Below are 26,674 nucleotides of genomic sequence, written 5' to 3'. Positions count from 1 at the left end.
GATAGCTTATTGATTGTTTGCAACACTAAAGGATGTAGAGGATTTCATTATTAGGTGTAACTGCAGTTTCCTCCCCTCTCCCTCAGCTCTTTGTGTGCTGGAGGATGAATTTCCATTTATTTTTTTTTCCTGTGTTGTCGAGGCACAGCTTGGCTACATTTATTCCAAATACCAGCCAGGGAGAGAGAGGGGGAAATTTCAAGAGAGTGTTAATTTGAGGTAGCTTTTAATAGATTGGATTTTTTTTCTCTCTAGGAAGAGCCATTCCTTACAAAGGCAGGGAGCAGTTGGGAGCCTCCTGACTCATCAGCTCCTTGCTGGGTTGTTCTCCCTGGCAGAGCAGGTTCAGAGGAGCTGCTCCTCAGGCATTCCCTGGGTCACTGGGAACAACAGGGCTTGTGTTAATCCCTGGAATCCTTCATTCCCAAAGAGCAGGATCAGTGGTTTTCTCTCCTTGCTGCTGCAGGAGGCGGGCAGTCATTAATTAGGCACAGCGAGTTTAATTTGCTTTTTGGAGGAGGGAGGAGTTTAATGAGCAGCGTGTGGTGGGTGATGTCACCTGTCCTCAGCCCCATCCACCTGGGAGGGAGAATCCTCAGGAGCAGAGCAATGTGTGTCACAGCCAGGAAAAGTATCAGAATCACAGTTTGATACAAAGAAATCCCAGCTTGGGGAAATACCCACTTGTTCCATGCAGAAATAAAAACCAGGAATTTTTCCCCTCCTTCATCTCACTTGTCTCTGTAAAAGCTGTGATATAGAGGACTGCCAAAGTTAACAATAAGGTGCCTGCAGTTTATTACTTCATCCAGAGCCCTTGGTGGCAGTTAATATCAGAGAAAACGCTCAGCTTTGGAGTGGCCCATTTATTATCCTGTATGTTATTAAGATAATAGGCAAGCTTTGGTAATTTCAGTCACATAATGGATATATATAGCTTCAATTTGAGGATTGCCCCATCATTAAATCTAATTATGTCTGATAGGGGAGTTTTCCCTGGGGAACAACTCCTCGAGTGAGCATCTTCCCTTTGGTAATGCAGACAAACCATGGTGGATCTGCAGCAACAAATTGTCCTGGGAGCACTTCCCCCACCCCATTCCCTGTGTCTGCATCACCTGGGCCAGGGTGTGATGCTTGTGTGTCCCTTGATCCACCTGGGCCAGGGTGTGTGATACTGAGTGACCTCCTGAGTGTCCCTTGATCCACCTGGGCCAGGTGTGTGATGCTCAGTGCCCCCCTGGCTGTCCCCTGCATCACCTGAGCTGCAGTTCTGGGTCTGCCTGAAGCCCCTGTCAGGGGGTGGAGCTGTGCTGTTCACACCTGCCCAGAACACCTGGAGTGTTTCTGCTGCAGGAGCACCACCACACCCCCTGTGGCTGTCAGCTCTGGTGTCAGGGTGGCATTTGGGTGACAATTGGCTGACAGGAGCTGTCCCAGGTGTCCTGGGATTCCTGGCAGAACTCCCCACACAGGACTCTCTGGGGTAGGTGGGATTGACGCAAATCCTTCTCTTCCAGTGTTTTATTTTCTCCAGTATTCTGATTTTTCTCTCCTTGCGCTGAAGGGGAAGATCCCTTGGCTGGGGACCAGAACGACCACGACATGGATTCCATAGCAGGAGTCCTCAAGCTCTATTTCCGAGGCCTGGAGCACCCCCTCTTCCCCAAGGACATCTTCCATGACCTGATTGCCTGTGTCAGTAAGTACATGGAGAACTGGAAAGAAATAAGATTAATTTTTCTCGTCTCCCACTTCTCTTTCCTCCCTTTCCTTTTTTTTTTTTTTTCTTTTTTTTCCCCTGACTCCAGGGTGAGTTTTTGGGGGTTTCTTTGGCTGGATTTGTGCTGCTGGGCTGGTTTTTATCATCCAGTCTGGGCAGTCACCTTTTCACAGCCATTCTTGCTCTGACATGAATGAACAAGGAGATAAAAATTCATAGATTTGAAGGGCTGTGTGATGGGGTTTTGTGAGCCAGTGCTCGGTGACAGGATTTTTCTAAGAGAGAATAAAGCAAAGAAACCCCTCACTTGTGTGAAATAATCTTGAAGAGCTGTCATCAGAGGATGTCAGAGATGCCCTCTCTGAGGCAGGGATCACCAGCAGGGTTCCCTTTCCCTTGCCATGCTCCTGTATGCTGGCCTCAGCTGACAAGGTGCTTTTTTATTCATACTCCTTTTAGCTTCAGACCCACAAGGGACCATCCACTGCCTCCTGCTCCAGCATATCAATCATCAGGGCACTCACAGCCAAGCTGTTCACATTTTTCATGGTTCCTAAAGGTGCTTCTGCCAGGCAGGGGCTTGTTTGTGGTTCCTGGATCTGAACAACCTCGTTTTTAAGTGGCCTGGCTCTTGCTACATCCCCCAGAACTGAAGAATGATTCCATTGTCCAGGCAAAGAAATGGCCTTTGCAGGGGCAGACTGTGAAGAGAGGCAGAAGATCACTGAGGATTCAGCTTCAGAAACAGCCTGTGCTTTTCTGCTCCTGATAAATGCATTTCCAGACTTGGATTCGTGTCATGTTGAGAAGCAAAATCCGCTTTTCCCCTGAATGAGTTCTCCCCTCTGAGCTGAGCTGTGCTGCCCACTTCTTTCTCAGCGGGCTGCTGCACACAGAGCCCTCTGCCCCACCCCCTGACTGAGTTAACTGGAGTGGTACAATCTCTCCTTTTCAAACACCCACCTCTCCCAACTGCCCTGAAGGAGCCCCTTGTGCCAGAGCCCATGGGGCAGGTGGCATCCAGAGCTCCCACACTCACAGGGAGACTCCCAGGGACCTTCTCTTGTCACTGGAGGACACAAAAGAACCACACTCACCTGTCAGGTTGAGAAGTGGAAAGAGAAAGTTTATTATGATTCGGGGTTTATATAATATTTGGAATTTGTTCTGGTGTTGGGGGACGAGAGTAACACCTCTCTGACCCCAGTGGTCAACTCAGAAGTCCATCAATTTGTCTTTCCCTCTGGAAAGGAATGCATATTTACAAAAGATCAGTCTTTGTTATGTCACAAGTGTGAGAAAGCTCCAGTAGAAGTAGAAAACAATAAAAAAGCTGAAAAATCAGAATGACATTCTCTGGCAGAGGTTTTGCCAAATCTTTTGGCTTTGCAGATTCTGCAGCCAAATCCCCTCCTGTGCTGTGCTGGCTGCCCAGTTTGGGGCCCTGGTGGCACCGTGGGGGCAGCAGAGGTGACTCTGGTGCTCTCTGTCTCTTCCAGCCATGGATAATTTGCAGGAGCGAGCGCTGCACGTCCGGAAGGTGCTGCTGAACCTGCCCAAGACCACCCTGATTGTCATGAGATACCTCTTTGCATTCCTCAATCAGTGAGTACCCCTGGGAGCAGCAGGGCTCTGCTGCAGGGCCTGGGATAAACATGGAATTATTGAGGATGGACAGGGCAGGGAAACTTTCCTCATTCCAAGCTCAATGTCCAGCCTGGCCTTGGACATTCCAGGGATCCAAGGGCAGCCACAGCTGCTCTGGCACCCTGTGCCATGGCCTGCCCACCCTCGCAGGAAGGATTTCTTCCCAATATCTCATTTAACCTCCTCTCTTTTAGTTTAAATCTGTGGCAAGGGGGTCCTGCTGTAACCCTGGTCCTGAGCTGGGCTCTGAACAACAATAACAGAAGAAATAAAGTCAAATATGAAAGTCAGCACCCAGAGCTTTCAAACTCCCTATGCAGTTTCTGTTTCATTTCTCAGAAAATACCATCAGTGTCTCATTATTTTACCTGGATCCAGAACATTTGTGTCCCAGAAAGCCCAAAGCAAACCTAAACCTTCCCAGCTCAGCTGTGTGCCCTGAGCAGACGATGGTGATGATGATTTCTGCTGTTCACCCTCCTTCCCACCTCTATTCTTTTTTGCAGTTTATCCCAGTTCAGTGAAGAGAACATGATGGATCCCTACAATCTGGCCATCTGCTTCGGGCCCACGCTGATGTCTGTGCCCGAGGGGCACGACCAGGTCTCCTGCCAGGCTCACGTCAACGAGCTCATCAAAACCATCATCATCCAGCATGAGAACATCTTCCCAGGAGCCAGGGAGCTGGAGGGCCCAGTCTACAGCAGAGGTGGAAACACGGAGGATTACTGGTATGATGGATGCTCTGAGGAGAGCCATGGCTGGGTGTTTATCCATGGATTAGGATGCTGCAGTTGTGTGTTGGCTAATTCGGGGTTGCAGCATCTGGCCCAGCCTTTCAAAAATCTGTTTTATAGCAGCAGAGATGGCTCTGGTCTCTCTGGAGTCATCAGCTTAAAAGAAATAAGCTGGTATAAAGTAGCTATTCAGTTGTCAAAGCTCGCTCACTTATCTTGAAGGGCAAGGTTGTGGAGGGATTTTCTTGGATGTTCTGGTTTGGTAGCTGCCAAAATCAATCTCTTTTTGTTGTTTTTATCCTTTTTTTTTTTTTTTTTTTTTTTTTTTTTTCTGTACTGCTTTTGCCTTTTCTCTCTGCCTGTCTGGAGTGCCTTTGCTGCAGACACAGAGGTCACTCGCAGCTGAACCTCCAAGGCTGTGGCACAGTTTAATTTCCAGGGCAGCCCCAGTGGAGAGAGGGGGGAGGGAGGAGGCAGGAATGCAGAATCACCATTTCCATGCAGCCTGGAGCTCCAGAGGCTCGGCCACGTGCTCAGTCTGGGAGCACATCTGGAAGCAATTCAGGCAGAGCGGCTCCTGTCATCTGGGGTGGAAGCCTGGGCAGGGGGGGAAGGAAAGGAGGGGTTTGCTTTCCTCCTGGCCGAGCTGATCCCTCCCTCTGAGCATCAGGAATGTTCATTTGTGTCCCACTTCTCTCTCCCCACATTGCTTTTGCTCTCCTTCAGTGTCACAGTAATGCCAGTGATTATATTCGTGGGCTAAAATAAATTGGGTTTTTTTTTTAAATGAAGTCACTGTGGTGACAGAGCAAGCCTTGTTCCCCTGGCTTGTCTCGGAGCTGTGGGATCACTCCTCGTGCAGAGGCTCCTCCAAACTGTGTGCAGAGGATTTGCCAAAACCTCTTGGAAATTCTCTTCATTTCACCCCTCTCTCTGATGTTTTTAGCTGATGTTATGCGTGAAGGAATTGCAGGAGGGAAAAAAGAAAAATCCAACTTAATAATATTGATGGCCTGCAGGAAACAGATTAATTTGGACAAGAGGTTTTGTCCCACGAGGTGAAGGGAATAAAAGTGTGCTGAGTATCCTCAGTGCACAGGGGTGTGTGGTGGGCAGAATGTCCTGGGGGTGATATCAGGGAAGGAGATAAGGGATGGCTGCATCAGGAGGTGGAAGGGACCCACAGGGATCAGCCCCTGGCCCTGCACAGACACCCCAAAATTCCACCCTGGGCATCCCTGGGAGTGGTGTCCAAACCCTCCTGGAGCACTGGAAGGTTTGGAGCAGTGCCCTTTCCCTGGGGAGCCTGGGAAGAGCCCCAGCCCCTCTGGGGGAAAAACCTTTCCCAAATATCCACCTCTGGCCCAGCTCCAGCCCTTCCCTCAGTGCTGTCACTGTCACAGAGATCAGAGCTGTCCCTCAGTAATTCCCTGCTGGGAATTCCTCCACTCCATCCCTCTAGCAGGATTTATTGCTGTCACCTCCAGGGCTCTAAGGGTGACACCACTGCTTCCCAAAGCAGCATGCAGCCAGCAGCAAGGACAGGTTTTTCAGGTGGAAAGATGCTGCTTTTGAGGAGGCATGGCTGGGAAAAGAGGCGCGTGGCCTCCGTGCAGGGTTTGGAGCCGCGGCGTTGGCCGTGCTCGACATGACTTCACAGTCTGGGTGAAACTTTAGCCCTCAATGCTGCTTCCTCCTGGGGCCTCCAGCTGGCTTCAGAGGCTTCTGTAAACTTTATTAAGGAGCAGAAAGGCTTTGCAGAGGATGGGAAAGGTTGAGTGCTGAGGTGCTGGCTGGGAGATGTTGGGCAGCCGGGTGTCCTGCGGATTAAGCGGAACGAGACGCCGGAGTCACTCAGACATTTCACCCCTTCTCCTTTTTCTGTTTCTCTCATATATAAAAGAGCACAGGAGGTGGGTTGCCAGGGGGAGAGCACTGTCCAGCCATCAGCACTTATTTTAACCACTGCAGAGCCAAAATGAGGGATGAAATTCCTCCTTGTGTGAAGAGGATTTAAAATCACCTTTAAGGAGTCACAGTGTGAGAAGGCAGCAAAGGAGTTTCCTGGTGGAAGATGAAGAGCAAGGACTGTTTTTTTCGCCCTTTTTTCCCTCCTGAGAGGAGCAGGCAGGGCAGGCAGGCAGGGCTGCCAGCTGGCAGCAGCTCTGTGGAGCTGCTTGGGAGAGGCAATGGATCCTCTTCCAGTTTCCTTTCTGCTCCTGTCCAGAGGGAACTGCTCGTGGAGCTTCTTACAAAAACATAACCTTTGCTTGCCACTTGTTGTCTGTTGATCCTTTCAAAGCTTTTCTTCATGCCAAACATAAATGAGTCCTCTTGGTAGTTTAGGTGCTCTGGAATCTTTTATTTACAGGCAACTAATTGGGCTGTGGGAGCTGTTGAGGGAAATGAATGGGACATTTAAGATGGTGATAAAAGGGATGGAGGGAGATGACAAACACAGACCTGGAAATATCGTTATAAATCGAGGAATGATTTCCCCCAGGAAGTTGCAGCTTTCTCATCAGCCATCTAATGAGCTAATTAGAGCAATGGAGAGTGCAGCCAAGGGAATAATCCTGGCATGGCAGGGAGGAGCTGGACCCAGGCTGGCACTGCTGGCTGAGTGCTCAGCGTCTCCAGAGGTCCAGGCTGGAAGATGTGAAGTTGGACTTTGCTGCTTGCACTCAGAAGGGGTCACCAAGATGTTTGCTTTGGCTGATCAAATAAGAATTCAGTTTGATTTTTACCCACAGTGACTTCAGCCACGTGCAGATGCCTCCACAAAGTGCCTGTGGCAGCAAAACCCAAATATCGACTACTGATGGGGATTCCCAGATCTGATTGTTTTCCAGGATGTTCCCAGTTCTATCTGATTGCTTTCCAGGATGTTCCCAGTTCTATCTGATTGCTTTCCAGGATGTTTCCCAGATCTCGTTGGCCATGAGGGATCTCAATTCCCAGCAGCTGAATCTGTCCCTGTTTTCCTTCTGTTGCAGTGAAAGCCCTCATGGGGAGAGAGCCCTGACAGAAGATTCGGTGCAGGACGTCACAGCTGAGCACCACACCAGTGATGATGGTATGGGAGGACTGGTGTTTACTGGGGTAACTGGTGCAGCCTGCCCTGGGACAGGCAGGGGAGGCTGTGCTGGGTTAAAGATCCAAATCTTGGAGTTTGAATCAGAGCACTCACTCAAAGCCTCACATGGCAGAAAGTACCAAGGTGCAGGATCAGTGGGGATCTCTGGGATTACCTGACAATCTGGATGTGTCCCTTCTTCTCATGGAGTCTCAGCAGGAGGCTGGATGTGTTTCAATGTCCTCTCCCACTCCCCTCTGCCTGTGCCAGGCATTTCCACTCTCAGGGGCTCAGGAGGAAGAATTGAGAGTGCTCCAAGCCCCAACCCTTTAAGGGAGCAAGAAAAACAAACCCCAAACCTGCTTGTCTTCCACTAAGAGCTCAAAACAAACCCCAAACCTTCTTGTCTTCCACTGAGAGCTGGGCTTTAGAGCAGAGAATCCTGAGAGCCTGTCCCAAAGATAATTTTTGGATTTCCTTAAGGAAGCTCAGTTCCATTTCCTGCCTGATCAGTGAAAAGAAGCACCAAGGCTGAGAATTCCAAGATATTTCCTAAGGAAAAGGTGACACTGCAGTCCTGAGCATCCTTGATACTTCCAAGGCCTCCTCCTGGGATGGGGAACATCCTGTGAGCCCCACCCAGAGCAGAGGGAGGATGAAGTGACTGCTGTGAGATGATGGTTCCTGCCAGGCTGAGCACGAGGGCAGGACAGGGTTTTGTTCTTGTGCTGCAGCTGTGGGAGTTCTGGGGCGGTCTTGCTTGGATGGGCTCAGTTGCAGAGGTGGGAAGCAGCATTCCCTTTAAATTAGGCAGCCTCCTTTTTGAGCTGCCCTCCAGGAATTTGCTCAGTGGCCCTGCCAGGTGCTCCTGTGCTGCCTCTCTGCTCCAGCAGCTGCCTAACAAACCCTCCCTGGCATCCCTGGCTCCCACTGCCTTCACAGCTCACTGATCTTACAGCTCTGCCCCAGCCTGAACCACTCCCTGTGACCCTCTGGTGTTCACACATCAGGAAAGGAATGGGGAAAGGAAAGGAATGGAATGGAATGGTGAAAGGGAAGGAAAGGAGAAAGAGAAAGGAAAAAGGAATCAGTTCTCCCTCAGCAAGGCCGGGCACTGGCACTCCTCTGCAGGGCTGAGGGGAGGAAGCACAAAGCCTTGGGGAATGAAACACAGGATTACTTCGTGCCTTGAACAGTTTGACAAGTGGAAGCTCTGAAAAATGCATGAAAACGTGTCCTCCTGGAGCTTGGATCTCTGAGGAAGAGCAGTTTAACAGCTGGAAGGAAGGACAGGCCACCTCACCCCACAGCTGGGAGGGAATCTGGGATAAAGCCTGCTGCACCCTGCTGCCAGCTTGTGCTGTTTGTGGCTGGGACTTTTAGACTTTGATGACTGGGAGGGCACAAGGGTGAGAAAGGAGCAGGGATCAGGGAAGGACAGTGCTCTGCAGCCCCTCTGGAGCTGGAGTGTGTGGGGCCCCGGAGCAAGAGCTGGGAAGGTGTTTTGGATGGAGTCTGCAGCCTCCCTGGAATATTCCACAGGCAGCTTTGGGAGGGAGCACTTGGCACTGAGGCAGAGGAGGCAGCTGGAGCTGGGTCTCTTTGAGGGAGCAGCAGCCTGTGGTTCATTAAGGAGCCTCATGTTAATTGAGCTGTGCAGTGTCATACCCTGGTCACACTTCACAGCAGTGCAGGTACAGCCCCACCATGGATCCTCCTGGGCTTTTCCCTCCTTGTGTCTTCAGATCCAACTCTTTGGGGAGGCTGGGATTGATCTTCCCAAAGCAAAGCTGTCACCCCAGCCACCCCCTGTGCAGGAAGGAATTTTGGACTGAGGGGAAAGGTCATGTTTGGCAGAGTTCATCAGCCTCCCTGAACTGATTTGAGACAGGTCTGAGAGGTCAGAAGTGCTGAAAGACCAGCAGATTGTGTGTTTGTGGAATGATAAACATGAGTGGAAATGTTTTAATCTGCTGCTTGTCTGCCCAAGCTGTCAGACTGGCAGGGGGAATGGTTTGGCTTAGCCTTATTGCTCCTTGTTCACAGAGTTTTCTTCTCTGAGCATAAGTGTAAGTAGGAAAAAGCTACTGGAAAATAAAGTCTAAAATCAGTGCTCTGGAGAAAAGCCAGAGTCCTAAAAGGCAAATTGGAAACATAAGAAACCTGAGTGCCACACTCATCTGGAACAATAAACACTTCCTAATGAAGCAGATGAAATTTACCAAACCACACTCCCATCCCCTTCCTAAATGGAGGAGGACACCAAAAAACAGCATCGTTGGGGGTTTTTTTACTGTTAGGACAAGCAGGAGGGAGGAAGGAAGGAGCCAAACCCAGATAACCACTTTAGGGGGAGTCTGCCACAAGCTGCCAGCATGGGCCAGGCTTTTCCCACTCTCCCAAAGCCCTGGGCACTGATAAATGGGGTTTGTGTGACTCTGAGCCCAGGCTGGCCTGGCATGGGTGGTTTGAGAGGGCTCTGAGCTGGCAGGTGTGGTAGTGGAGGGGTTTTTGGGATGGATCTCACAGATCTGTTGCTGATCACCCTCAGTCACTTGATGCTGGCTAATTTCAGGTGCTGCAGGGGCTTTTTCGAGGGGAGATGCTTCTGCTCTGCTCCCTCAGCCTGGCTGAGGAGCCCCAACTGCCTCAGATGGATTTACACCATTATTTTCTCAAGCCCTGCTATTGCCTTGGAGCCCACAGGCAGCTCCAGACCCAGTTGTGGATATCCTCTCCCAAGGAATAACTGCAAAAGCTGTGCCTCATGTTTGGCCTTTAAGCCCATTTCAGTTTTCTCTTGCACTGGAGGAGCCTCCTGTGGTGCAGAGATCTCTGTGTGGAGCAGCAGATCTCTCTTTGATCAGAGGAGAGGAACCACAAATCTCTTTCTCCAGGAAAGAACTCAATTTCCATGGATTGCTTGGCTGCATTAAAGCTCCTTTAAAGTAATTAGAGGGAGCCCACTGGGGCTGTGTGGTTGAGCTCATCTCCATTCCCCTGATCCCTGCCCAAGAACCAGGAGCTGCCTTAACACACATTTTACACTCCAACAGTGGCAGATTATTTTCGGAGCCGTAAAAATAATCCACGGCAATTCCACACTGATTTTCCTGAAGTGTTTTAAATGCCCTTATTGTGCCTCTGCATAATCCAGAGCCCTGCAGGGACCTGGATTAGTGGCAGGGAGCTCCTGTGTGAGCTTTTTGCAGGAGTGGGCACAGAGCATCCCAGGGAGCAGCTCCGTGTCCTCAGCCCTGCACCAAGCCCAGCTCTGGAGGCACTGGATGTTTTCTTTTTGCTTCCATGACCCTGGGATGAACAGCAGGGCCTCCCACTGTGCCAGAATTCCACTCTGCTGGGCCAGGTGAGCCTCACAGGCAGCAGAAATTGCCTTCTGAATAGATGCTTTATTTCTGAAGCAGCTTGGAATGAGAGGATGTTTCCCTCCCCTGCCTGCCCAGGGGGTTCACTTCAGCTGCTTTTAAGGAAGTGAACCACGGGCAGATTTTTTTGTCTGGAACAAATCTGATTGCTTCCCACCTCTGAAACCCTTTAGATTTTAATGAAACCCTTTTGATTTTAATGAAACCCTAATTCTGCCCTCACCACTTCCATCATTGTTGGCTTGAATTGCTGTGAGGGGGTTTAGGGCTTGGAAAATACAAATGTGTCTTCCATGTAGGGATGAGGTAAAGGATGAAAGGGCAATATCATTAAGTTTAGGGGTTCCCCTCTGAATTTTGCTGCCTTAAGAGGGAAGGAATGCTTTATCCTCTCCATACACTAGTTTGTGGCAGATTTACACTGCTCACCTGAGCCCAGGTGTTTAGTGAATTATTGCTTCTATCTCCTAGAGTGTGAGCCTTTTGATTTTAATGAAACTCTTTTGATTTTAATGAAACCCTAATTCTGCCCTTACCATCATTGTTGTGAGGGGGTTTAGGGCTTGGAAAATACAAATGTCCCTCTGTGTAGGGATGAGGTAAAGGATGAAAGGGCAACATCCTTAAGTTCAGGGGATCCCCTCTGAATCTTCCTGCCTCCAACCCTCTGCTGCCAGAAGAAGGAACACTTTGTCCTCTTCATTCTCTGGTTTATGGCAGGTTTGAACTGCTGACTGTTCACCTGAGCCCCCAGGTGTTCAGTGAACTGTTGTTTGTTCCCTTCTATCCCCTTAGAGTGTGAGCCCATAGAGGCCATAGCCAAGTTTGACTACCTGGGCAGGACAGCACGGGAGCTGTCCTTCAAGAAAGGCGCGTCCCTGCTGCTGTACCAGCGCGCCTCGGACGACTGGTGGGAGGGACGGCACAACGGCATCGACGGGCTCATCCCTCACCAGTACATCGTGGTGCAGGACACGTATGTAACCCTCCAAAACCTCCCCGGGGTGGGGTGACTCCCCTTAGCCTGGGCTGCTCCTTAGCCACCTTGGGGTGACTCCCCTGCAGCCTGGGCTGCCTCCAAAACCTCCTCAGGATGGGGTGACACAGCCTGGGCTGCCTCCAAAACCATCTCAGGATGGGGTGACTCAGCCTGGGGTCCCTCCAGAAACCACCTTGGCGTGACACCCCTCAGCCTGGGCTGCCTCCAGAACCTCCTCATGGTGGGGTGTTGCAGGGGGAAAATGGGCCACTGAAAAACAGAATTAGTATGATCCCAACAGAAGCTGTTTATTGTTCACATTCCATGGCAGATATAGATTCTATAGGTCTGCTGTCCACCTGGGCATCTCTGGGTTGGCTCAGCTGCTTCTCCCTGAGGCAGGCACATCCTTCAGGACATCCAGCTGCTCAATGTCCATCCTCACCTTGTGCTTCCCCTGTCCAGGGTTTGCATTTTTTGCAGACAGTTTCTCAGGCTCTTTTCTTATTTTGGATCCTGTTGTTTTCTCAGTAACTTTGATGACTTCCTGAGAGCTCTAACAACAGAACTGCAGGTGGTTTGATACTCACAACCACTTTGGCTGGTGCATCAAAATGGCCTGTGTTAGACAGATACATTGCTACAGGGTGACACAGGCCAGGCTGCCTCCAAAACCATCTCAGAGTGGGGTGACACCCCTGCAGCCTGGGCCTGTGGGGTTGTTTTACCTTCTTTTAGAGCTGGGATTAAATGCTCGGGAGACGCAGTTTTCCTCTTTGGGCTCAGTTGTTTCATAATCAGAGGATATTAATTAATAATTATTAATAAATAATAATATAAATTAATATCAATATTAATCAGACTCAGATAACACATCAAAGGAAAAAAAGGCAAAACCCAAACTGTGGGCTTTTTGTCTTCTTTTCTTATGTTAGAGCCAGGATTAATTGCATGAGAGATGGAATTCGTGTTCAGTCTTAGATGTTTATTAACTCTTATCTATGTTACAGTCTCATAAGCTGTGAGTTCTGGCTTACAAGGTGAAAAATGGCTCTGTCTCTAATTCTTTCTGAGGTCTTTTAAGCCCTGATTCTCCAATTAAGAAATGACACCTAAATTATTTTTACTTTTAACCCAATAACCAACCACCCATGGCCCACAATGTGGATTATTCACCCAATTACAAGCCACCACCCAAACCCATGAAGAAAGTGAAAAAGAAGAGCTTAACCTACACCTTAAATCCTCCATCTTGCCTTATATATATATATCACCATGTACTAAACCCTTAAACTCTTAGGTTTTTCTACCCCCTGATATCACGCGTTTCTATTCAAACCCCACACCCACAATCCCAGTGCTGTCACGCAATTTTGGGACCCTATTCCACAGCCTCAGGTCAAATACAGTGTTTACTTGAGGGTCAGTGTCTGTCAGCACAGAAAGGCTAAAATTCTCAGCTTCCAACATGGGCTTGCCCCAAAAATCACCTTGGGGTGGGGCTTTGTGGCCACACACCACGGGAGAACTCAGCTTTTCACACAGGGGGAGAAACACCTCCCACTCTGAGAGGTGGATAAAGGAGTTGTTCTGGTGTGTAGTGAAGGAGATCTCCAGGGTGCACAGGAGGAGGGGGATTTTCCACAAGGGAGAATGGCCTTAGGATGCAGAAGGGTGGGATTAGACTGGAAAGGAATTGGAAGGAATTGTCCCCTGGGAGGGTGGGGAGGCCCTGGCACAGGTGCCCAGACAAGCTGTGGCTGCCCCTGGATCCCTGGAAGTGCCCAAATCCAGGCTGGACAGGGCTGGGAGCGGCCTGGGGAAGCAGAAGATGTCTCTGCCCATGGCAGGGGGGTGGAACAAGATGATTAAGATCATTTCAGTGGTTTGAGGGACACATGGTGATTCTCAAGGGCCTCACCCTGTGCTGCCATGCTGGGTGTTCACCTGCACAGTGCTGGGCTGGGAATCCAGCCCTGCTGCTCCTGCTGTGCTTGTGACACCCTCCCCATCTCCTTTCTAGCGAGGATGGGATGTCGGAAAGATCCAGTCCCAAGTCAGAGATAGAAATAAACTCTGAGCCACCGGAGGAGAAAGTGACCAGAGCTGGTGCCAGCTGCCCGAGCGGGGGCCACGTCGCTGACATTTACCTTGCAAACATCAACAAGTAAGAGCAGCCTTGCATTGTTTTCCCTGCTTGCTGATGAGTCCAGTGAAATGCTTCCTTCCCTGGAAAAGGTTCATTAACAAGCACGGCCACCATTTCTCTCTGCTTCCCCCTCTTTTAACTCTCTCATATTTTGCTGTCCCCTCACTGTCACCAATGTGGCCATCACTCATTTGAAACCCCACTGGCTTCTCTTTGCTGTCCCCAAGGTGCCATCTGGCCCTGTTTTCCTAAAAATGCCCTATTTTATGCCCTGAGCAGACAGGGGAAGGGAGGGGAGTGGTGGGATGAGATCTGGTGTCATTGTCCCCGTCCCTCCTCGTGTCCTGTGATGTGTCACGTCTCCTGCACATTGACCACGTCCTGTTTGCTGGGCTGGGGGCACAGTTCCTCCAGGGAGCCGTGTCCCAGTTTGTGATAAATGCCATACCTGCAGTCCCTCCATCTGGCACTGCCTGGAGCACTCCTTTGTTTCTGCAGCACTCCTCACCTCGGGTTACTAACCATATGCTTGCAGTGGAACAGCACAACCCCCTGTTGCTCTAACCTTGCCGCCTCCACCAGAAATTGTTGCTTTAGCCAACACTCGACATAATAAAAAGCTGGAAAATCAAGCTAGTAGCAGACTAAATTCCATGATCTCTTAAATAATTTTTCTAGACAGGCTTATCCCCCGTATCTTTCTGATTATTTCCTTCATGTTAAAAACCCCCCAGCTCTCTCCATTGTGCAGTGAAGGTATTATGTGATAATTACAGTTTGATGGGAGGGGATGTTCTTAACCTTCAGTTAATTTAACACAATCTAGTCTGTAAAGGCATTAGCACAAATGCATCCTTTTAAAAGGTTTGGACCCTGCTCGTGGCCTAGAGAGCCTGGTCCTTCCTTCTGGGATTCAGCAGAGCTCCGCTGATATCTGGGAAGCCGCATTAATCTGCATCAGCTTGGGATCTGGGCTTTCTTTTACGATATTTGCTGTCTGAGCCACTGGAGTGGCCATTCTGCCAGTTATAGAGAGATTTGTGTAGTATCAGACCTGTGCTGGAGCTTCACCATCTGCTGGCTTTGGTAGAGTTGTGTGGTTTTTAGAAGCCTGGGGAATGTCCACTCCAGTTTTGGGGAATTGTTTTTCCCCCTTTTACTAGGGAACCTGATATTTAGCAGTAAGTAGCATAAGACTCATTTTGTTGTTTTTTCTTTAGGAATGAATCTTCTGACCTATGTGTGAACAGACTTGAGCAAAATTAAATCAGATGGTTTCGCAATGACAGTTGTGCCACCCACTGAATTATTATTTGGATGCCAAAATCCTACTGGAGTTAACACTTTCTTGCAGTTATTCATGGGGCTGGTGCTATATATAAATGGATCCTTCCCTGTATAATGGATGCCAAGCTTCAGACCTATGGCATAAAGTATTCTCTGCATTGGCCTTCCCATGATTTGAGTGGAATCGTGCTGTCAGACCTCATGGTGCTGGGGTAGAAACTAAATTCTTTGGACCAGTTCATCCATTTGACATCATCCCTTTGGTTTATCTGTAGCCCTGCATAGATAATGTCTTGTGGTCCTGCCAAAGCCATGAAAAAGAACCATCTCTTACCACCAGCAATCATTGGAAATGATCATTAAAAACCCCCAAACTGGGGGTCTTTGCTTGCTGATCTCTGAAAGTAATAACTTGATGCCTTGGGCCAGGAGCTTAGTAGACTTATACTGTGTCCTCCAGTCAAAGATTGTAGCTCTGCTCTTGGAATGTAATAAAAACACATCATCAAAACCTGTCAATGGCACAGAGGGTTTGTTGTTTTTGTTTTTTTTTTCTTTTTTCTTTTGTTCCAGTATAAATACTTCTCCTCTTGACCAAGTTAACCACGTTCCACCCAAGTTTTCTGGTTTTGCTATGAATGTGCACAGCTGCCAGGACTCAGTCTCATTGTTAGAAGTGTGAAACTGGAATGATTTATAATTTATAATTATTTCACTGTACTGCAATCTCTCCTCAACTCCTGGGTCTGTTTGTAATCTGGGTTACCTCTGTGTCTCTTCCCATTGTCCTATGTGTTGTTTTTGGGGGGGAATATCTTCAAATGTCACCCCTGTGCCTGCTTGTATTGACTTGTTTTGCTTTTGTGACTGAAGGCAAAGAAAGAAACCAGAGTCAGGCAGCATCAGAAGAGCGTTCCGCCAGAGTGACAGCCACGGCCTAGGTAGTTCCCTGGCAGAGCCAGCCTCCCCCGGAGCCATAGCCGGTTCCAGGCCCTCATCTCAGCCCATAATGAGCCAAAGTCTTCCCAAGGAGGTTCCAGACAAATGCTCCATCAGTGGCCACGGCAGCCTCAATTCCATCAGCCGGCACTCGTCGCTGAAGAGCAGGATGGACAGCCCGCAGATCCGCAAGGCTGTCACGGCGGGCAGGTCCAAGAGCTTCAACAACCACCGCCCCATGGACCCCGAGGTCATTGCTCAGGTGAGCAGCACCTTCTGCTGGACAGCTCTGCTCGAGGGGTGCAGGAGGATGTGGGGGGCAGGAGGTGTTGGGTGCCAGGTGTGGTTTAATCTGGTGTTGGACAGCTGTGGGTGAGGAGAGGCTCTGGGAGCTGGGCTTGGTCAGTCTGGAGAGGAGAAGGCTGAGAGGGGATCCCACTAATCCACACAAATCTCCCCAAGGAGTGGCAGGATGCTGCCAGGCTCTGTTCAGCAACAAGGAGCTGTAGATTAAAACAAAAAAAGTTCAGCCTCAGCATGAGGAAGAGCTTATGTCCGTGAGGGTGGCAGAGCCCTGAACTGCTGCCCAGGGAAGGAGTGGAGTCTCCCTCTCTGCAGACACCTCAAACCCACCTGGATGAGTTCCTGTGTCACCTCCAGGTGACCCTGCCTGGACAGTGGGTTGGGCTCCAGAGGTGCCTTCCAACCGCAGGCATTCTGTGTTTCTCTCAGTGCAATATTAATTTAGGACACAGCCTCAGTCTGGGCTTTCATCCTCTGTGTGCAAGGCACCGAGGGAAGATAAACAGTCACATCCTTCCTCCATAAAAACTTGGCCCTGTTTGTTACCCACAATTTAATCTCAGCACTAAAATCACCCATTTCACAAAGTGGCACAGATTCCAAAGCTGTCAGCAGAGAATTAAACAATCATAACTACAAGACATGAGAGAGATGAAGTATTTATTGTGGATTTAACACTCTCCTGTCAGTCGTGCAGGCTTGCCTGTGGTGTGACAGGGGAAGCACATGGAGCAGCACAGCCCAAAGGAAAGCAGGCTGCTGACTTGTGCAGAGCTCCAGTGGCATCCTCATCTTCTTGCAGGGCTCAGAGTGTGATCAGAAACCAGCTCTGAACAGAACCCTGCTGGTTTTCAGCAGTTAGTTATTTACACAACGGCCTTGAAGTCAGGGCTGGCTCCAAAAGATGTGAAGTTACAGATTTCCCTTTTCCAGGAGGGCTCTAAAAGACGTGGAGTTACAGATTTCCCTCCTCCACGAGGGCTCTTCCTCGTGGATGTGCCTGCACTTGCATTTGTCTGTGCCCACTGTTTGCAGGGTGGGATGGATGGGTCTGCCCCAAGCCAAGGAATGCTCCAGGCTCAGATTACAAAGCCAGCCCTGGGAGACCTGACTGCTCAGCCTGGGGCTCTGCAGGTTCCTGAGGAGCTGGCGGGGGGGGGGGGGGGGGGCGGGGAAATACATGAAAATTAAACATAATTTTTATCAACAAAACAGCAACTCCTCATAATAAATAAGGGCACATTAAAACCTGATGGGTTTAATGCTGGTGGGAATTTGTGTTTTCCCATTTTGAGTGCCTTGAGCCCATTTGTTACAGTGGAAATGTAGTGTACAGCTCCTGCTGTCTTCGTGTCTCCCTCTCCTTCCCAGGCTTTGGTTGATATAAATCAGATTCTTTGTTTTTTCAATTAGGCTCTGACTGAAGTTGTTCTGTCTCCTCTCCCTGCCAGAACCTTCACTCCGTTGTTTCATTAGAGAAGAGTCTGGGGACAAAAAGGAAAGAGGAGGGGGAAAATAAATAAAAAAGACAAGGGAGGGAAAACCCAAGCTGTGTTAAATCTGTTTTTCTCTGTAGTATCAGCTCAAACACCATCCAATGACCATCTTACATATTTCCCCAACTTCATAACAAAAATCTGCCTGGCCTCAAGATAGAGTGGGAGGTGTCAGATTTCTGCCTCTGCTTTCTTCCACCATTCCTTGACTGATTTACCTTCCCCACCCCCTGAAAAAGCTCTGAGGAAGCTGCAGCCAAAAGTGTTAGTCACAGCCAGGCTGAGCTCTCCTGCTCCCCAGGGAGTTCTGTGCACCACTGGACTCTCCAGCAGACAGTGTGTAGATTCTCAGACAAAAACCCTGTGGTTTTAGCTCAGAAGTTCTCTTTATATTTATTTGTTAATAGTGTAATACTTTTTAAGAGGAAGGAGAAGTGCTGGTTTTGGTTTCTGCGTGTGTTCCTGACATCTTCTCTGTTTTCTGAAATCCTGAGTCCTGTGAAATGCATTTCTGGGAAAAGCTCAGCAGGAAAAGCAGTGAGGCAGCAAAGAGCCCAGGAGGATTTCAGCATTCAGTGTGCGGCCCATCAGTGCTCCCTTCAGGAATTCACTCTCCTGAATCTCACGTGCCAAATAAACCACAAAAATGGGCACCAATGCTTTGGTTTCTGTTCATTGCTGCAATCTGGGGCTTCACTTTGAAGTCTGGGCAGCATCAGGAGCAGTGAAGGGCCAGATTAGCATCAAGGCAGTGTTGGCAATTACTCTGCTCCCTGTTGCTGGAAAAATTTAGTGATCATTGGCTGCAGGATGCAGTGCCGCTCAACCTCGACACGAGGTTGGCGTTTAGAAAACAAAAACACGCTCAAAATCTGCCTTTTATCTGGTTATTTGTGTGTCTGGGGTGTGCCTTCACCGGGCTCCTCTGCTGTGCTTTGCAGGACATTGAAGCCACCATGAACTCAGCCCTGAACGAGCTGCGGGAGCTGGAGAGGCAGAGCAGCGTCAAACACACGCCCGACGTCGTCCTGGACACGCTGGAGCCCCTGAAAACCTCCCCGGTGGTGGCCCCCACCTCGGAGCCCTCCAGCCCCCTGCACACCCAGCTCCTCAAGGACACTGAGCCCCCGTTCCAGCGCAGTGCCAGCACGGCTGGGGACATCCCCTGCACCTTCAGGCCCGTCAAGTCCGTCAAAATGGCCACACAGGTGAAGCCCCCGGCCACACGGCCCAAGCCCGCCGTGTTCCCCAAAACCAGCACCACCAGCCCCGGCGTGGCCTCCTCTGCCCCTCAGCAGCCCCCTGACAAGTCCTGTACTGTCTGACACACTCTCTGGGTGCAACTCCTGCTGTTCCAGATGAAGAGACTCTGATCAAAGACGTTGGAATTCCTATTTAACGAATCCTTGGACTGAAGGTGGGTCGGGAGCTCCTGAGCGGCGACAGCCTCGTCCTCCCCCGTCCCCAGGACAGCTCCTGCCATGCTTGGGAAACCCACAGTCCACCATCCACTGTGAAGCTGAGCAGGAAAAACACCAAGGGATGAGTTGGATTTTGGTTTCCACGCCTTGTTCAAGTGTTCGGCCGCTGGAAGGGACGTTTGGTGGTGTCCTGGTTTTGGATACTGGTGTAGTGACTTCTATATTCTGTGTTTCATTTATCACAGGGAAACAATAGGATAGATTTTAGTCTATTGCATGTTTTGGTGCCACTGGTTACGTGGAGCTTGGACATGCCTGTTTCTTGTGCATTATTATTATTATAATTATTATTATTATAATTATTATTCCGTCGCCCGCTGGTGCCACGGTGGTTTAAGGGTCTGTCTCGACTTCCATCACATCCTCTGGTTTTGTTTGTTTGCTCCCCATTCCTCCCCCTCAGGGCCAAAGCCTTTGGCCATCCAGCCTCATGCTTTAGTTGTCATGGGAAAAAAGATAGTTTACTCTGGAACACTCATAGATTTTGTGGAGTTCTACGTAAGATGTGTCTGTGCAAATATAAAAAAACATGTTCCTGAGGTCTGGGAGCACAAGAAAGTTGTTGCTTATGGACAATCTTCACTGGTTTCCCCCTTTGCTCTCCCATATTTAAAAGCAGCTTTATTGTTTCCAGTGTCATTTTCACAGCCCGTGGGCTCTGACATGGCATTTGCTCTCGGGAGACTGAATGTAAAAGTTAAAAAAAAAAGAAGATAATTTTGAAAACAAGCATCCTCTGCTGGGAGCCCATCACCCCCAACACACCCTCTGCTGGTTTGCCCATTCCTCAGGACAGATCCTGACCCTGATCCCAGCGCCAAGCACTGTAAAAACTTCGCTCAGGAGTTCTCAAGCTCCCTGCCTTGTCCCTCTGTGCTCTGGGGGATCTCTGCTCTTATAGAGCAGTGCAGGGAACGCTGCTGGGGACAGGGATGTGACAGCACGTGGCCTCTGCAGTGGCTTCCCACCCTGCAGGACTGACCTGTGAATGAATCCTCTGGTTTTATTTGTATTTATCCGTAGCCAGCAGCATCCACGGACTCTTTTGTACTCCCCTGGGAATTCTCCACAATGCCCACGTTTATTTAATTTAATAAATAAAAAGGCATGTGCCACTTAGGAGTGGAGACTGGCTGAGCTTCAGCTTTTCCAGGATTTCAAACAAGCTGCACGTCTTAGGCTTCCATCAAATATTGAGTTCAGGACGAGATTAGAAAACTAATTTTTTTCTCACTCGTATAAGCTGAGTTTTCCTTTCAGTTTGTGGGTTCCTGGTGGCTGCAAAGTCAGTTTAATTGGCACTTAAAAAAAGAAGCAACAAAGAAGATTTGCTGAAATGTCCTTTCCTGATGCATTTAGGATGTGACTTGGAAAAATGGAGCAGGGTCTTCCTGCATCCCTGTCCATCCCCACACGCACAAACCCCTCTCTCTACAGAAGCAATCAATCCGTAATTAATGACTCTCCACCTTCCTCTGGGCCCTGAGCTGAGGACCTGCAGGAACTGGGAAGGTTTTGGTGAGAACTCCCCTCGCTTCCCATTTCTCCTGAGCTTTCCTGGGGAAGCCCCAAGGTACGAGTGTCACTGTCCCTGTCCCTCCAGGAGATGCCACCAGCACCACCAGCGACCTTTGCTCTCAGGTTCTGATGGACTTCTACCACCAAGGAATCACTTGTTCTTTTTGGGGAAAACTAAAAAAATAAACAGAATGATTAAACTTGTAATTTTTTGCTCAGGCAGAACTTTCTGGCATTTCCTTTTTAATAAGAATTTTTGGGTTTTTTTGATTTCTTCTTTTTTCTTTTTTTTTCTTTTTTTTGAGGGGTCTCAAATGACCGAAGTTAATCTGTGTCAAGAGCAGGATCTCTGTAAATTGACTTTGCCTCATTTTAATGCCTTATTTTCTTTTTTATATTTTTTATGCCTAGCACTCAATATTCCTAAGAATAAGTGTTCAGCCACGCACAGCACATTGGAGGAGCTGCTCTTTTCCAGCTTCAAGGTCTGAAGTGTGGAATAAGATGGAAACAAAAAAATAAAATTAAAAAAAAAAAAACAAGACTTCAGGTTACTGTAACAGCAACTGTCTGTATCTGAATTATTACTGTGCTTCTCTAGCATCCACAGCTCTGGGACAATCCTGCTGCCAAGGGCAAAGTGCTTGGCAGGATCACCTGGATATGGAGCAACTCAACTGGAATTCTGGTGTGCACTGTGATTGACACAAGCAATAGGACAAGGCTGAAGCTCCTCCTTCCTCCTCCTCCTCAGGCAGGAAAATCACACGTGGAGGGGACAAAACGAGAAAAATCCCACCCAAAACGATGGAAAAAAAGGAGATTTTCAGCCTGTCCGCCTCACTCTGTGAACACACAAGGCCGAGAGGACTTTTGCCACGAGTGTTTGATGAGCAGTCGCTGCCGGAAAGGTGGGAAGGAGGACCTGGAAATGTTCCCTCCCTGCGGAACCAGGAGAGGCCGGCGTGGAGTGGACAAGGTCCCACACCTTGGGGGAGGTGCCAATGTCACTCCACATCTTCATATCCCGAAGGAATTTTTAGCTCTTCCACAGAAATCCTCTTTTTCGTGACTTTTCCCCCGTATATTTGTGTCAAATATAGAGACAAAGGAAGTGTTTGATAACTGGAATTACGTCTGTCTGTTGGATAGTGCTTTGTATGAACCTTGTTCATCAGATGTTGGATTGAAATAATCCAAAGCAAAAAAAAAAAAAAAAAAAAAAAAAAAGCAACAAAAAAAAAAAACTTTTAAAATGAAACACAGTTTTAGGTGATCAATCTGAATGGTTTCTGAAGCTCAGACCTTTTTCTGGGTTATTTCCCTAGTTGGGAATGGAGCAGTGTGCTTTAATCATTGCTTAATTTCTGCCTCTCTGAGGTCGTCCAAAGTTTATGAATTGTAAATTTGTCCTTCATGTCCGAGCAGTGGGACACGATCAAACCCCTCTCACTTTATCTGTACTGGGTATTTCATTGCAATGAAAATGAGTAAATAATTAGAGTGCACTGTGACAGCAGAACAAAAACAAAAAACAAAAAAAGTTGTTGTATATGTCTGTATTTTGATACCTGTTCAAAAGGAGTCTTTGGGTTTCCTGTGCTGAATACCTCATGTGTTGGGTTTTGGGAGTTTTTGTTGATTTATTTTTTTTTCCTTTTAAATTTTTTCTTTTTTAAGGCAAGATTGTTCTTGCACAAAAGTAGGTTAAGATAACCGAGTTCTCATAAATTTATTTACTGAATCAGAACACTTCAGCTTGGCAAGAAATCCCATCTTGTTGTAGTTCCCCACCTTGCGCTCGGTACGGGGCCAACCCAGCACTTGGAAGAGCTCCAGCAATACTGGGACAGGAGAAGCTCATTGCAGGTGGACTTTGCTGCCTAATTTCTCTTCTTCTCTGTGTCAAAAACCTCAAATTCAGCGGAGCAGGGCGCAGGTTTGGGGATTTATGGAGCTTTTGGGAGATGTTCTGCAAAAAAACTCGACGTCTGCGGTTTCTCAGCGCTTCAGATCCTTCCCAGGGTGTGGACTGGGGAGGCTGGAGCCCCACCCTGGTGGGATCCGTGTGGAGGGGACACTCCCAGGAGGTGATGCTCCCAGTGAGGAATCAGGAATGATGGGAAAACGCCCCAAAAATCCCCTTTTTGAGACAGTCTGATGGATTCCATGAGAGGCTGAGCTCAGGCCCCTTGTCCAGCACATCTGTGAGTGCGGGTGGGAGGGGAAGGAGGTTTCCCTGTGTCTCCCCCAGGTGTGGCACTGCTCTGGTGACCAGGTGAGGGGCACCTGTGCTTGGCAGGACCAAGCCCTGGGTGTCGAGGGATGTGCCCCAAAGCACAAACACTGAACTCACCTGGGAGCCACAGGGTAGGGAACTGCTTCAAAAACTGCTTCAAAACCACAGGAAAACAGCAGCACTGGGGCATTTCCATCACTGATGGGCCTGTCCAGAACAAAAAATTGAGTTTAACAAGCCGGGGATTTATTTATTTTGAGATTTTTAGCTTTCACAAAAATAACCAGCCCTTTTTTGGGGCTTATCTGGCCTTGGCTAATGCCCCACAAATGCAGCTGGGGGCATTAAGCTGTTCCTTTAGTGGGCTGGTAGCACAAGGGGTGGAAAGGAGGGGAAGTTCTTCCCCGAGGGGAAGAGCAGCAGCTCTGGTGAAACACTGAGCACTTCATGGACTGAACTTTGGGCTTTGAGCTCTTTCCACCTCATCTCTCTGCATGTCTCTGTGTCTGTGTGACAACCTGGTACTTGAAAATAAGAACTAAAACCCAAGGAATACTTGACCCTCTGCCTCGTGCCTGCGGGGCCGGGGTGGCCCCGGCTGCCTCACGCACAAGCGGTTCCGCCGACCACCCACCACAGGGCAGGTGGATTCTTCTCCAGGCTCGGTTTTCTAGCAGCAAATCATCTCTTTTAGGTGCCTCTAGATGCCAAAACAGCAGTTCAAGGCCTGGAAAATGTGAGGGGTTTGGTAGTGTGTTTTTTTCTTTTTTTCCTGTTCAATTTTGTGCTTCCTCTATGGTAGTTTGGGATGAACCGTGGGCCAAAAAGAGGCAAAGGTGGAGAGGTTCCTGCCATGCTCATATTTGATCTGCCAAGCCTCACACAGGGTGAACACTCAGCAGTGTGCAGTGGGAATCGTAGGTGGGCCTGTCCTTTCCAAGGCACTTCCTCCTGGATTTCACCAGCCTTTCCTCCACCCTGAGAGGTGAAGAACGACCCAAGCCCGAGGGGTTGGACTCGTGAGTTGTGCCAAACTGCTGGAGCAATACCTGTGAGCAGCAGCTCCTCCCAAAGCCCAGCTGGATGTAGCTCGAACAGGGCAATTGCTGAAATCCACCTCTGATTCCCGAGGCGATGGAAGGCAGGAAAATCGGGTTGCAAAGTGCAGGAATTGTGGTTTTCTGTCTGAACCTGGGGGTTGTCAACAGCAGTTGTTTCCATGATGGGATGGAATGTTCTTCCTAAAACAAGTTTTCCACTGTTTCATGTCTTCTACACCAATATATATATGGTGTATATATTAAACTGTGTAAAATTGTACTTTGTACATAGAACTCTGTACAATATGGAGGTACAGCCTTTTTTGTTGTTTTGGTTTGGTTTTTTCCCCCCTCCCCTTTTTGGTACAGTATTGTACAGTATTAGGAGTCAATGTGTTGGAAGTGTTCAATCCATACTGAGGCAACAAAATGTATCCATTGTCATTAGCAATAGTTTTTGGAGAAATAAATGTTTTGGGTATGGTGGAAACACTGACCTGAGGGTGCCGGTGTGTGATGTCCTGGGTTGGAGTGGGAGAGAGGGAGAGGATGGCCTGGGGGGGCTTCTGGAATGCTCAGGAATGTTGCTGGAGGTGCTGGTGAGTGCCACAGAGAGAAGGGGGACACCAGGGATGCGGTGATGGGACAGAGGAATGGCCTGGAGCTGAAGGGGAGCAGGTTTAGATGGGATATTGGGAAAGAATTCCCTGTGAGGGTGGGTGGACCCTGGCACAGGGTGCCCAGAGAAGCTGTGCCTGCCCCTGGATCCCTGGGAGTGTCCAAGGCCAGGCTGCTGGAGCACCCTGAGATAGCAGGAGGTGTCCCTGCACATGGAATAAGACTGTAAAGGTCTCTTCCAGCCCAGCCCATTGTGTCTGACCCCAGTGATTCCCAATTCCAGCCCCTGTTCCCCCACCCTGGGCTCACACGCACCCACCGCAGGATCCCCCGGGGCAACCCCTTCCCTGGCAGTGACCTGATTTAAAAGTGCTTAATCTTCATCATTTTCCTGCTGAGGATGGACCCCCAACTGTCTCGAGAAAGAGGATTTAAGGCTGAGATTATGGATTGGATCATAATTATTATCATTACCAGCTTTCCCCCATCTCGGATTTTCCACAGGCCTTTTTCAGAGCGTGGCAGGGCTGTGTCATTTTGGCTTCCTTTTCTTAAGATTTGAAGGAATTACTTCATTTCAGTGGGGGTTGATGTTTACCTGAAGCATTTTGTCCCCCTTGTCCCTGGGGTGAGCATCCCTGTGCTCTTTGTCCCACATTTATTGTAGGGAACAGCTGGAAATCCAGGATGCTTTTACTCCAAAATCTGTGGTGCCACCCTAGAGCCAGCTGGGCACGCTGGGAGTGGCGTTTTGCTTTTTAAAACATGAACCAGGAGTCAGAGAGCAATAGGGTGGCACAGATAACAAAGGGACTTTTGATTTTTCCCCTGGTCACCGTGCAGCAGAAGACGCTGTGATTCTCTCTTAAACCCTCATCAAACCACAGGCGGGTCCGAGCCTCCCTCCCAAGCCCCATTACGGTGGTTTTTGTCACAGTGACACCCTGGGGACACCGCTGGGCCCGTGGGATTCTCGGTTTCTGTGAGCCCAAGGAAAAGGTCCCTGCTGCACACAGAGCCCGCTGCTCGTCCTTTATTCTTCGGGCTTTGCTGCCACCAGCTGGAACAATGAATTCTTGTCACGAATTGCTGTCAAGGCCGGGTTTTTCTCTCTCTCAGCCTGTGCCAGGTGCTCTCTCCCACCACACCAGGGTTTGTCCCCTGTGGGCACATCCAGTCCTGGGGTTCACATGGGATTGGGAGGCAAAACCTGCTGATGGGGCAGAATGAGCTGGGAATTTTAAAAGGATGGCAGAAGAGAGGATAAGAGGGCTGGAAGAAGCCAGACAGGTGTTGGGGGTGAGTTCCCTGCACTCCCAGGCTTGGCCAGCCCCGTGGGGACACATTAATGGCCCTGTTTTAAGGACACCGCCACCCCATGCACCGAAAATAAAACTACACACGATTTCAAGAAGTCACCCCGGCCCTTTCTCTTCCCTTTCTCTTGAGCTGCAGCAAAATTACTTCAATCAAAACGATTTTAGTTTTTATGTGGTTAAACCAAGACTCTGCCATCCCTCCCCAGCCCTGGACATCCCTGGAGAGCCCCAGGGAAGGGCCAGGCTGTGCCCTCAGCTCTGCAGGCTGCTCCAGGCACACTCACTCACCTGTGGCTGGGAAAATGAAGCTCAGCAGGAATTAAGGAACTAATTAGGGGTGGAGTTTGTGTGCAGGCGGGGGAAGTGATGTCGATGTTTGGATGCCCCACACGCTGATGAATTCTAAATAAAGCCTCTCAGACCTCTGTGAGGATGGAGCCTTTAGACACATCCAGGGCAGCCTGGAATGATTCCTGGCAGTGGGACCCTGATGCTGAGCTGGTGACAGTGAAGCCGGAGGGAGCAGGGACAGGAGCAGCCCTGCTCTGCCCTGTGCAGCAGCAGAGTGCCCTGAATGCCACATCCTGCCCTGCATCCCACCCTGAACCCCACATCCTGCATCCCAGCCTGTCCTGCATCCCAACCTGTCCGGATCCCACATCCTGCTTTGCACCCTGCATCCCACCCTGTCCTACACCTCATCCTGCATCCCACATCCCATCCTGTCCAACACCTCA

At 49.3% G+C, this 26,674-nt stretch overlaps 1 protein-coding gene across 5 annotated transcripts in view; it reads left to right on the top strand.

Moving 5' to 3' along the window:
• SRGAP2 (SLIT-ROBO Rho GTPase activating protein 2) overlaps positions 1-24,479 on the top strand; it is a 98,232-nt gene extending 73,753 nt beyond the window's left edge. For 4 of the 5 annotated variants that reach the window (XM_083878466.1, XM_083878464.1, XM_083878465.1 and 1 more), the window contains 8 exons: positions 1,568-1,702; positions 3,223-3,328; positions 3,877-4,101; positions 7,104-7,183; positions 11,365-11,545; positions 13,572-13,715; positions 15,858-16,185; positions 18,664-24,479. In XM_083878466.1, coding sequence (XP_083734592.1) covers positions 1,568-1,702; positions 3,223-3,328; positions 3,877-4,101; positions 7,104-7,183; positions 11,365-11,545; positions 13,572-13,715; positions 15,858-16,185; positions 18,664-19,047 — 1,583 coding nt within the window. In that variant the 3' untranslated portion in view covers positions 19,048-24,479. Of the gene's footprint in view, positions 1-1,567; positions 1,703-3,222; positions 3,329-3,876; positions 4,102-7,103; positions 7,184-11,364; positions 11,546-13,571; positions 13,716-14,917; positions 16,186-18,663 lie in introns of those variants that run through there. The other variant, XM_083878468.1, reaches the window with a different exon arrangement.
• Positions 24,480-26,674: the final 2,195 nt, after the last annotated feature.

Source organism: Zosterops lateralis, assembly GCF_965231275.1.
Source record: "Zosterops lateralis genome assembly, chromosome: 26".
Taxonomy (NCBI): domain Eukaryota; kingdom Metazoa; phylum Chordata; class Aves; order Passeriformes; family Zosteropidae; genus Zosterops; species Zosterops lateralis.
This window is presented reverse-complemented; position numbering and strand designations above follow the sequence as displayed.